General features: G+C 48.5%; 1 protein-coding gene across 1 annotated transcript; it reads right to left on the bottom strand.

Moving 5' to 3' along the window:
• Window positions 1-5204: 5204 nt before the first annotated feature.
• LOC123087089 (PHD finger protein MALE MEIOCYTE DEATH 1) lies at window positions 5205-8736 on the bottom strand. The gene is made up of 3 exons (XM_044508991.1): window positions 8138-8736; window positions 7277-7523; window positions 5205-6972 (listed from the first exon to the last, which is right to left on the bottom strand). Exons 1-3 carry the CDS (start codon window positions 8565-8567, stop codon window positions 5589-5591), a joined length of 2061 nt encoding a protein of 686 aa, XP_044364926.1. The 5' UTR covers window positions 8568-8736; the 3' UTR covers window positions 5205-5588.
• Between the last annotated feature and the right edge of the window lie 2807 nt (window positions 8737-11543).

The following is an 11543-nucleotide window of genomic DNA, read 5'->3' as shown; positions in this document are numbered from 1 at the left end:
ATTTCATTGTTCACTTCTTACCAGGTCACAGGTCACGGGTCCGTATTGATGGGGAATGGCGCGAGTGCTTCTGTTCATGGTGTTGGCACGGTCGATCTGAAGTTTACTTCGGGAAGGATCGTGCAGCTGAAGAACGTGCAGCATGTCCCCGCCATCAAGAAGAACCTCGTTAGTGGCTCCCTTCTATGTAGAGAAGGGTTTAAGTTGGTTTTCGAGTCTAATAAATTAGTTGTTACAAAATATGGACTCTTTGTTGGAAAAGGTTATGAGAGCGGAGGGATGTTCCGCCTTTCCCTCGCAGATTTTTGTAATAAAGTCGTGAACCATATTCATTCGAATGTTAATGAATCTGAAGTTTGGCATTCACGTCTTTGTCACATTAGTTTTGGTGTTATGACGCGGCTAGCCAAGTTGGATTTAATCCCGAGTTTCACTTTAGCCAAAGGTTCTAAGTGCCTTTCATGTGTGCAAGCTAAGCAACCTCGCAAGCCTCATAAGGCCGCGGAGGAGAGACACCTGGCACCATTAGAACTCATACATTCTGATCTTTGTGAGATGAATGGTGTGTTGACTAAAGGTGGAAAGAGATACTTCATGACATTGATAGATGATTCCACTAGATATTGCTATGTGTATCTGTTAAATACTAAAGATGAGGCTCTACACTACTTTAAAATCTATAAGGCAGAAGTTGAAAATCAACTTGAAAAGAAAATTAAACGAGTCCGGTCAGATCGTGGTGGAGAGTACTTCTCGAGTGAGTTTGATTCCTTCTGTGCGGAACACGGCATTATTCATGAGAGGACGCCTCCCTATTCACCCCAGTCAAACGGGGTTGCCGAGCGGAAAAACCGTACTCTAACTGATTTGGTTAACGCCATGTTAGATACATCGGGTTTATCCAAGGCATGGTGGGGGGAGGCTATATTGACGGCATGTCATGTCCTGAATAAAGTTCCGACAAAGGATAGTGAGATCACTCCCTATGAGAAATGGGCAAAGAGAAGGACGACACTCTCGTACTTGCGCACTTGGGGCTGTTTGGCGAAAGTCAACGTGCCGATCCCCAAAAAGCGTAAGCTTGGACATAAGACCGTGGACTGCATTAATTTGGGCTACGCTAAGAACAGCGTTGGCTATAGATTTCTAGTAGTGAAATCTGAGGTACCTGACCAGAAGATCGGTACAATTATGGAGTCTAAGGATGCTACATTCTTTGAGGATATTTTTCCTATGAGAGATATGCAAAGCACTTCTAGACAGGAATCTGAGGAGACTCCTGAACCTGCCATCCCTATGGAATATTATGAACAAACACATGATGAAAATCCCGAGGAGGATGACGAGGAAACCCTTGGTAGGGGCAAGAGACAAAGGACTGCAAAGACCTTTGGTGATGATTTCTTCGTGTACCTCGTGGATGATACTCCCACTTCTATTTCAGAAGCGTATGCCTCTCCAGAAGCTGACTACTGGAAGGATGCGGTCCGTAGCGAGATGGATTCCATCATGGCTAACGGGACATGGGAGATCACTGACCGTCCCTATGGTTGCAAACCACTGGGATGTAAGTGGGTGTTCAAAAAGAAGCTTAGGCCCGATGGTACGATTGAAAAGTACAAGGCTAGGCTTGTGGCCAAGGGCTATGACCAGCAAGAAGAGGAAGATTTCTTTGATACTTATTCACCTGTGGCTAGACTGACCACCATTCGAGTATTACTCTCGTTGGCGGCCTCACATGGTCTTCTCGTCCATCAGATGGATGTTAAGACGGCTTTTCTAAATGGAGAGCTAAAGGAGGAAATCTACATGCAACAGCCTGATGGCTTTGTGATAGATGGTCAGGAAAGAAAGGTGTGTAGGTTGATAAAATCTTTATATGGCCTGAAACAAGCACCTAAGCAATGGCATGATAAGTTTAATACAACTCTGACATCTGTTGGTTTCGTTGTTAATGAGGCTGACAAATGTGTATACTATCGCCATGGTGGGGGCGAAGGAGTTATACTGTGCTTGTATGTTGATGACATACTGATATTCGGAACAAACCTCAAAGTCATTGAGGAGGTCAAATCGTTTCTATCTCAGAACTTTGAGATGAAAGACCTTGGTGTGGCTGATGTTATCTTGAACATCAAGCTACTGAGAGATAATGAGGGTGGGATCACACTTCTGCAATCCCATTACGTTGAGAAGGTGTTGAGTCGTTTTGGATATTCGGACTGCACACCATCTCAAACACCATATGATCCTAGCGTATTGATTCGAAAGTCCAAAGGCATGGCTAAAGATCAATTGAGATACTCTCAAATCATTGGTTCACTGATGTACCTAGCGAGCGCAACGAGGCCTGACATCGCGTTTGCTGTGAGCAAACTGAGCCGGTTTGTTTCCAAACCGGGTGATGTACATTGGCATGCTGTTGAGAGAGTTATGCGCTATCTGAAAGGTACTATGAACTATGGACTTCACTATACCGGATACCCGTCGGTACTTGAAGGGTATAGTGATGCGAATTGGATCTCTGATGCTGATGAGATGAAGGCCACAACTGGGTATATGTTTACTCTTGGAGGTGGCGCTGTTTCCTGGAAGTCTTGCAAGCAAACGATCTTAACGAGATCGACAATGGAAGCAGAATTAACGGCATTAGACACATCTGGTGTTGAAGCGAGATGGCTTCGAGATCTTTTGATGGACTTGCCATTGGTTGATAAACCGGTTCCGGCTATCCTTATGAACTGTGACAATCAGACTGTCATCACCAAGGTGAAGAGTTCAAAGGACAACATGAAGTCCACCAAACACATAAGAATGAGATTAAAAGCTGTCAGAAAATTAAGAAACTCCGGAGTGATAGCGTTGGACTATGTCCATACGGCTAAGAATCTGGCAGATCCCTTTACAAAAGGGCTATCACGTGTTGTGATAGATAATGCATCGAGGGAGATGGGTATGAGACCCACATGAGTTGCCATGGTGGTAACCCAACCTATGTGATCGGAGATCCCGTGAACTAGGACCTGGGAAAACAAGCCAGTGGTGAACTGAGGAGAGTAACTATACTAACCCACTCCGTTGGAGATGCAATACTCTCGATACTGTATGGTAGGATGACTACGGTCTCAATGTGTTCCAAAGCTTATAAAAGCAAGATGCTATCCTACAGAGCGATCTTTGGAGGAACACACCTATATGAGCCCGACTGCTGGTCACAGTCTATGAGATTGGGGTGATCTCTAGTAAGCTCATGAATAGGCCAGGAGTGTGACTTATATGCTCCACCCGAGGGGTCAGCCTTCGGCAGCCTAGTACTAGTAAGACATGTAGTGAAACTTCTTTACGCCAAACTGACAATTCAAGGCATAGTCCATTGTTCAGTTGTGAAGGAGTGTAGCCACTTGTTCTAGGTGAAGTTCAACCTTAACAGGTCTTTACTGAAACACTGGTATATCGAAACAGCAATTGGAACAGAGGACACAATGGGCCCTCGAGATCTGGTGGGGGATTGCTGAAATCTGAGATGGGCTCTAGGCCCATATTGCAATTTCTGAAAAATCTCTAAGGGCCCATGTGGGTTATATGGCACTAGGTGTGGTGGGAAGTTTAGTCCCACCCCGGAAGTGGAAGGAGAGTTGGAGTGGTTTATAAGGGTTTCTCTTCTACATGCTATTGGAGCTTGAGAAGAGAAGAGGCCCTCGCGCACTCCTCCTCCGCCCGCCTCGCCACGCCACGCCACGCCTCGTCACGACGCGCCGCGGGTTGCGGGATTGAGCCGAGCCGAGCTCACACCTACGCGCTTATTTTTGCCAGTCACTAACGGAGAGTTTTCTGACAGCTGGGCCACGATCTGAGACGTCGGATCGTGGGCTGTCACGGACTCGGACGTGGGTCGAGCCCACGTCTCTCCACGCGGCTGCGCCTATAAGTATGCGGTGTCTCCTAACCCTAGCCGCCACGAACAGATCACATCTGCTCACGCGCACGCCCACCGTCGTTCCTTTGCTGCTGCTGCCGCCGGTGACTCCATCCCGTCCGCCACGTACACGGTCGACGGGAGAGCAGGTCTCCGAAACCACGCCCTTCTGGTTCCTGTACGGGGTGAGGGGCGAATAGGTTTTTGGGCAGCGATTACGCGACTGCTCGCTTCCGATCGTCTACTTCCTCTACGTCCGCGTCGCCTTCGTCATCACCATGTCCACCGACGCCGACCGTGCCGCCGCCGAGAAAGCTGAAGCCGACAAGAAGGTCGCCGAGGACGCCGCTGCTGCCACCAAAGCCGCGGCCTCTGCGTGGCCTACTGGAGGGTATAACTCGTTTATCCCGCTCCTGTTTATTTTCATATTAGCAGTACTAGCAGTATGTGTAGATTTGTCTACTGTTTGCTTAGTACGTGCATGTTTAGATCAGAGTCAGTACGTCATCAACTTAGTCAATGCCATGCTAGTGATTTACTCATGGATTAATTTAATCGAGAAATTGCCTATTTACTCAACAATTTTCACATCACAAAAAAGTCAAAAATTTATGTACATACATAAATACACATATAAAGGAAATTTTCATAACAATATACTTTCATACGTGGCATAGAAAAAAAACCAATACGTAGATGAAAATGGGCCAATTTTTTTGTTGGGCCGGGATTTTTTTAATCCAGCTTACAAATCATAATATTTTTGAACAAAATTTTACAAATCCGTCACAAATATGTACTTCCTCCGTCCTAAAATAAGTGTCTCAACATTAGTACAACTTTATACTAGAGTTAGTATAAAGTTAAGACACTTATTTTGAGACGGAAGGAGTATATGTTTTCACAGATTTTTTTTCCAAATATTTTATAACCTGGAAATATTATTTTTGAATCATTTGACCGTCCTCAGGAACTTCGCACTCTTTTTTTTTTTTTTGTGGAAGTACGAACTTCGCACTCTAGATGCCGACCCCTACACCACGAACGAGGGCCGTGTCGCGCTGGGAAGCTAAGACAGAATGGCGTCGCGCTCAGAGCAGATTCCCGAGCGGCCAAACTTTTGGTAACATCCATTCATTGACATGGGAGAAAGTTGCAAGAGTGAGAGACGACCATGTAAAACTCCTTGGCTGCAACACAACAGATTGTTACACATGATGAAGCCAACAAAACAGCGGAAACGCCCGTTGGAAGCGTCAACAAAACAACAAAGCCAGACAGCACACCAGCATAATATGACTTTATTTGTCTGTATATAATACTTGGGAGGGATTCAGAGACAGTACAAGATACAATCACAGAACATGTATTTACATCTAGCTAGCTATATCATCTTCTGTGATGTATCAGGCACTAACAAAATTTCCAGTCGGACTGCAACCGACGTGGATAGGATGGGATTTCCCCCATCCACTGTCTACCGATCCCCTCATATCATCATCTACTACGTCTACACATTAACTTCTGACATACCACATCTGAGTTGAAGCACTAATCATACCACAACAACGCACTTTTTACACAAGAAAAAGGTTTCATAACTGGTTTTACCTCGTCAGACTACCATCAGTGAGCATTGTGAAGACAAGAACAGCTGAAAGAGAAAGAATAGTCACTTGGCTAGCGTTAGTGCCTCCTCCAGCATCGGGCCGGCTGCTAGGAGCGCGCCGCCGCAGAGTATGCACAGGAACAATGGCGGCACCGCGTCGCTGTCCGCAAGGCCGACACACCGCGTGTGGTGCCATACATCGCAAGCGTCGCACGCCACCATGCGCTCGCCGTCATCATCCCGCGCACCGCACACACACCTCACTTCCCACATGTCGAGCCCGCCCTCGCACCGCAGCCCGGTCTCCATGTCCGCTCCGTGGCCATGCACGCCGATCGTGTCCCCGGACTCTGCTCCACCAAGCACCACTGGATCCCACTTCTCCCCAGTAATGCCGTCGAGCGTCTCAGCCTGGAACTCCTCAAAGAAGCAGTACGTGTCCCTCAGCGCATGCTCTGCCTCGATGATAAGCTCGCCTATCGATGTATGGACTGGCACCACAACGATCTCCCCTGACGGCAGTGGCCGTGTGAGCTCAGCAGCTTCCCAAGGCTGCGGTCGCCACTCAACGAGGAACCTTAGCTGATCGTCAGACTCATCCCCAAGGCCCCAGCACTTCACCCAGTGCTTGCAGTCCAGCACGGCCTGTGCTGCCCCACTTAGCGCCTCCACCATTGCCCGGTAGACAGCACACAGATCCCGCTCGACATCCACTGTGCTCGGCCACGGTGCTGCAGGACGGGTGTTCTGTACCTCAACATCCATCTGCACTGGCTCTCCCCATTCCTCAAGGCTGAACGTGAGCACACGCGTCACAGTGCTGGGAAGACGGCGCACAATATGGTTGCCAACAACGGTGTCACCAAGGGACTTGATGACAAAGTCGAGGAGACCAGTATCACCGATCTCAACCCTGGCAGCATCTCGCACTGCCTGCCTTGTCATCTCTGCATCATTTCCATGCTCAAGCAGCTTTTCAACAACAACCTCTGCTGCATTGAGCATACGCTTCTTGGACCATCGACAATGGAGCAGGTCAATCACATCCTCGAACCGCTTGCACGGCGGGCTCCTCTTCATCGTACACGGCCTCGGCAGCAGGAATGGGAGCCGGGAGCATGGCTTCACAGGAGGTGGTGAAAGGGGCGCTTCATGGTGTTTCCAGTCAAGGAGGCAGCGGAGGAACTCGCGGACAGTGATGAGAGGCTTGTTGGATAGGCGCCGGTAGATGGTGACCACACGACGGACATGTCGGCTGCGAAGATGGTCAACATGCAGTGAAGCCAGAGATTCCAAAGCAGTGGCATAGGCGGAGGTAGACATGTTGAAGCATCTCCTGCCAAGGCAGTATCCCCAGCGGGTGAACCATGTCTCACCATTCGCCACACCGAGCAGGAGGCGGAGGTCCATAGAGTGCTTCCGAGAAAAATCCACCAGAGACACGGCCCTGCATAGAAATAGAAGGCTCTCAAAGCTCAGAAGACAATAAAGCAGCGATCTCCATTGTATGCATAATCATTGTATACATGCAAAGGGTTTTCAAGTTCTATTATTTACTCCATTACCCCCTAAATGTAAAATTGCAATCTTACAGTACGCACATCTCAGAAGCCCATTCAAAGAATACAGATTAATCTTTTTTTTAACTGAAGAATACATATTAATCAGTTGAGCAGTGATGGTATTTATTAGCATAAGTGCATATGCAGGGAGTCTCTGAACAGGAAAGAAGTACAAGTAAAATCTGTTACCTGACACGGAGAGCAGAGCAGAGGCGATCCCAGATATCCATTATGTCATGACCTGAGAGGAAAGCCGAGCCACCGTCGCCGCCGCGGAGGGCGACGAGGTGGCCAAAGCCATTGCAGTGGATGAGGCCATGGAGGAGGTGGTCGCTGCGTCCAAGCAGCGCGTCTGTGCCGAAATGCTGGTCCCAGTCTGCGTCGGTGGGGATGATGAAATGGTAGCTCCGTTTTGACACCCAGTGGTGGCTCCAACCTGACAGGAAATTGTCCTCGTTCAGCAAAATAGTACTAGGAACCAAACCAACTCATCAATGCGCAAACCACCACTTTTCCTAGATGGGAAGTAAAACTTTGGTGGGCTAGAGGCCATCATTGCAACCTGCATAGCCATTTCAGGAAGCGGATTCCAAACAATTTGAACCGGCTGGATGGAGCCCGTCAAGTCCGATCCAGGCAATGTGTAATCGGGGTAAAACAATCTATGGTTGTGAATGCAAGAACAGGAAGCAAAATGCAGTTATTGTTATGATCCATTCGCCGAATTTGGGTCGCAATTTCGAGCTGTTGCAGGCTTGCAGTAACGCGGAAATGAACAAATTGCAAGAAAGTAATGCCGGAAATCCATCTATCTAATCGCAAAACCGCGGTTCTTCCCCAAATCACGAAGGAAAATAATCATTTGGAAGAGTTCCCAACTTCAATCGTCCCTCTGCTCTCATCCATTCGCCCAAATCAGCGGCGATCAAGAAACTATCGGGACCGACCGAAACCTAAATCCGCGCGAATCCGTCAACCGCCCTCGAACGGGCGCAGGCGCCACGCCGGCAACGAAGCACGCGAGGAGAACAAAACGGGGGGCGCACTCACCGGCGCAGCGGCAGAGGCCGCAGAGCGGGGCGGGCGAGGACGCGGCGGGCACCTCGACGGCGACGACGGGGACGAGGGCGCCGGTGCGGTCGTCGGAGAGGAACGCCCGGCGCGCGGCGGGGCCCGGGGAGGACGACGCGGCGGCGACGGGGGCCCAGCGCGCCAGCAGCCACGGCGCGTTGTCCCGGAACGCGCCGCACAGCGCGGCCGCCTCGCTCCCCGGGAAGTCGCGCAGCGGGTACACGGGGCCCTGCGGCGGCGCCGCAGCCGCCGACGGCCTGGCGGGCGCCGAGGCCGACGAGGAGGAGGGAGAGGAGAGGCGGGGGGAGCCGGAACACCGCCGCTGCGGCTGCGGGGGGCTCTCCCCCGCCGCGCCGGCGGGCGGCGGGTGGGGGGCGGCGAGGCGCATGAGCGCGCGGATGGACGGCATTGCCCCGGGCCCTGCCTCTGCCTCTGCCGCTCTCGGGGTTCAGGGTTTTGGCCTCGCGGTCCTCGGCGGCAGGGGCGTTTCGGTAATTCTGCGGGCGGTGCTCCTCCTCATTCCGGGGAAGAGAGGAGCTCTGACTGGTGGGCCCCCGCCCGCTCCCCACGGCCACGGGTAGCTTTCGAGCCACGCGCTCCGGCGACCGTGACGTTCCGGACAGTTCGTTCTGTGCTGCCCTCGGAGAAAATGCTCGGTCACCGTGCGACGCTCGGCCCGCGCGTCTGTAAAAAGGCCTGCGAGAGGCGGGTCCCGCTTTTCAGTGGGGTCGTAGGTGTGCGCGGGGTCGGGCTGTGGGTGTTGTGGAAAGTTTATCTGCGATGGGTGACTGTGACTGTACCATAGGCGGCAGGGATCGTAGGACTGGCCCCTCGCAGGGTAGGGTGGGTGAGACGTGGCGGCTTGCTCTCTGCCCAAACATTCTGTGCTTCGTGTTAAGAATATATAGTTGCATATTAATTAAGCTAATTAGGATTAAGTTAATTGTTAGATAGGTTGCTTGGTTCTCAAGCAACCATGTACTCCCTCTGTAAACTAATATAAAAGCATTTAGATCACTACTTTAGTATTTTAAACGCTCTTATGTTAGTTTACCTAGGGAGTACTTTCTTGGCTTTCAAGTCAACTATGTAATTCCTTGGCTCTCAAGTAACTATGTGTTTACTTTTTTTTTTGAAAAGGGGATCTCCCCGGCCTCTGCATAACTATGTGTTTACTTGACCACCAAGCATGTGTACTTCTGCCTGGGTATAAATACCCCACTTTTATCATCAATAAAGACTGATGGATCATCTTTTATTCAAACTCTCTCATTCTTTACTTTCTACTTTAAACACGTTATCATGCACTTTGCTCTCCATTAGAGAGATAGGCCACAACAGGAAGAACAAGGGCCTCAGCCCTCCGTCGATTCACTAGTCGAAGATGCTCTGCCCTTGCTCCGAAAGAAACGAACAGAAAAGAAGGAAGAACAGAGCATGTCGATCTGCCTTAATCAAGAAAATAAAAATAACAGAGATTACCTATTTAATCTTTGCCTACTTGATCTAGTATTCTTGTGATCAACCAATAATCTAATGATGGATTGCTTTTCTCCTGTATGTACGTACTCACGCGAATCTCATGAAGAATTGATCAATCACGAATTACAAACAAAAGGTGCATCATCCGATGGCGTTCTCAGATGCACATCACGGCACCCGCGACCAACGCCCCTGGACTGTCCCTTGACGGCGAGGCCTCCTCTCCAAGATCGACAGAGCCGACGGCCCTCGCGCACATCTGTGCATCACCAGGGACTACATTTCTCTGACGACAACGCCGTCCTTGTTGACAGCTCGCCAGGCCCTCGGCCCCGGCGTGCGTCCTCGCGATGCAGTATACGAGGCGGCGCCCTCGATACTGCCTCTCAACGCCGCTCCGCTCGTCAGACTGACTGCCCGCGGAACGGCCATCCCAGCCCCCAGGCGCGCGACATAGAGAGGCCATTCGACGAAACCCACCTGTGGCTTCTGCCTCTGGCGCGGCACACAAACCCATCTCCTAACGCGACGCCATCCATCCTGTTGGATCATCCAGCGTGGTACAGTGGAGGCGGTCTGCGTAGAATGAATCGATTTGATTCGTTTGTATGCACAACCACACACGAAGATAAGGAACCTTATCTCTATTGACTAATTTGCATTCAGAGCTATCAACATTCCTGAACTCGCAAATTCATCCCTGTCATCAGGCTTAATACTACTTCAACACAAGCCATCAGGCTTATTGTTATCTTAGATCTTGGTTAATACCTTGTAGTATCATATTGGTTGAGTCCCAAGGCATTGACCTATGTTATTGGGTGCGTCGATCATTCCATCTGGAATGGATCCCAAGATACTAAGTGCAACAACGATGTTTTGCACTTGATTTTTTTCTCTCTCTTGCAAATCTTAACGTAAATACAAAACTCGGTTTACGAAGTGTCATACTTAATATGACTAATTTTATTTGTGAATCACAAAGTATTGTTGGTATCTACCGCACAATTTGCAGATTATCCATCACTAGTGTGAGATCTACATCTTGTCATTTTGGCATGATGACTATTTTCAATGTGCTCTTCCAAGTATTAATGTGATTAGCCCAAATTTTATTTGTGAATCACAAGGTATTGTTGGCATCTACTGCACCATTTGCAGATTATTCATCAATACTGCAAGGTCTACATCTTGTCATTTTCACAAGATGACTACCTTCAAAGTGCTCTTCCAAATATTAATATTATAGTAAACACAAGGTAATAGAAACAATGAGCATCTACTGACAAAAGTCAGATTATGCATCCTATTACTATGAGATCTACACCGCGTTTGGTGATTATCTTCAAAGTGTTATCTATATAATTTGTGGTATACACATAAGACCCCGATAGCATCAGCTACATTTATAAAATTTGCTCCTCTAAAGCATTTTTTGTTGTTCACTAAAATATTTTACTCTCATACTAAATATAGTTCTTGCACACTTGCTATATACCGAAATGGTATTGTGTGCTAATATCAACTATTCAAGCCTCATTTTGCTTGAATATGTCATAAAAAACTACATAAATGCATATAATCGTGATTGACTTCTATTACATTGGTAAATTACATGGCAGTGAAGCCTATGTCACTATTTATAATTTTAGTATTGTCCATCCATCAAGATGGATCCCATAATTATGACAACGATTGAGTGTATCAACATTTTTGCAATGTCCACATCACATTGTGGTTATACTTTCATAGTGACTAACCAATGTCAAACAAGCAACGTCTATGTTTTTGGCGGTGACTCTAAAGTTGCAACGCTCATATGCATTTTATGTGTCCCAACTTCACTTAGTTCTCAAACTAAATACATAATGGATGAATTTAGATTCACCCTGAATATTTTTCT

Source organism: Triticum aestivum, chromosome 4A, assembly GCF_018294505.1.
Source record: "Triticum aestivum cultivar Chinese Spring chromosome 4A, IWGSC CS RefSeq v2.1, whole genome shotgun sequence".
NCBI lineage: Eukaryota > Viridiplantae > Streptophyta > Magnoliopsida > Poales > Poaceae > Triticum > Triticum aestivum.
Note: the sequence above shows the minus strand (reverse complement) of the source record. Positions and strands in the feature narration are given on the sequence as shown.